The sequence below is a fragment of the Condylura cristata genome, unplaced genomic scaffold, assembly GCF_000260355.1.
Source record: "Condylura cristata isolate star-nosed mole 26May11 unplaced genomic scaffold, ConCri1.0 scaffold00003, whole genome shotgun sequence".
In the NCBI taxonomy this organism is placed as follows: Eukaryota; Metazoa; Chordata; class Mammalia; order Eulipotyphla; family Talpidae; genus Condylura; species Condylura cristata.
The window spans coordinates 78,509,722-78,510,358 of NW_004567104.1; the positions used below are offsets into that span (position 1 = coordinate 78,509,722).

General features: G+C 75.4%; 1 protein-coding gene across 1 annotated transcript in view; it reads left to right on the forward strand.

Moving 5' to 3' along the window:
- Nucleotides 1–637, forward strand: part of TRPM2 (transient receptor potential cation channel, subfamily M, member 2) — a 23,631-nt gene that overhangs the window by 19,656 nt on the left and 3,338 nt on the right. The window contains 1 exon segment of the mRNA XM_012731191.1: nt 100–283. Within this exon segment, the coding sequence (XP_012586645.1) occupies nt 100–283 (184 nt within the window).

A 637-nucleotide genomic window follows, 5' to 3' on the forward strand; every position in this document is an offset into this window, starting at 1 on the left:
GGGGCCTGGAGCCGCGGCCGGGGGCGCAGGACGCTGGGCGGGCCGGTGTCTCCCGGACCTTCTCGGCCTGGCCCGGTGACCTGCTGGGCCCCCGTGCAGGAGTGGACTTCAGCCTGGAAAAGTGCAGTCCCCTCGGCGTGGACCCCCACAAGCCCAAGTGCCCTGAGCACGACGCCGAGCGGCAGGAGCCCGCGTTCCCCGAGTGGCTGACGGCCACCCTGCTCTGCCTGTACCTGCTGTTCACCAACATCCTGCTGCTCAACCTGCTCATCGCCATATTCAAGTGAGTGTGGCCGCGCGGCCGCGGGCAGCGCCTGTCGCCGTCCCCGGCCGCCGCCGTGTCCACGCAGGGCGCGCCTGGCGCCTGCGGTCAGCGCGGGCGTGGGAGCCCACGTGGCTCCCGCCCCTGCCCCTCTGCACCCGGGCCGGGTGGGGCTCCGGTTCCTGGTCTGGCCGGGCCGTGGGTCGCCTGGGCCCTGGCTGGGAGATGCTCTCCGGGGGCCTGTGGGGGTCCCTCGGTGGGGCGGAGGCTCCTGGCGCCCCGCCCCCAGTCAGGGAGCCGCCAGGCCAGGCTGGGTTCTGTCCCCCAGGCGGGCAGCCCGCAGCCCCGGCCCCTGTGTGGTGCCTGCGGGGAGCC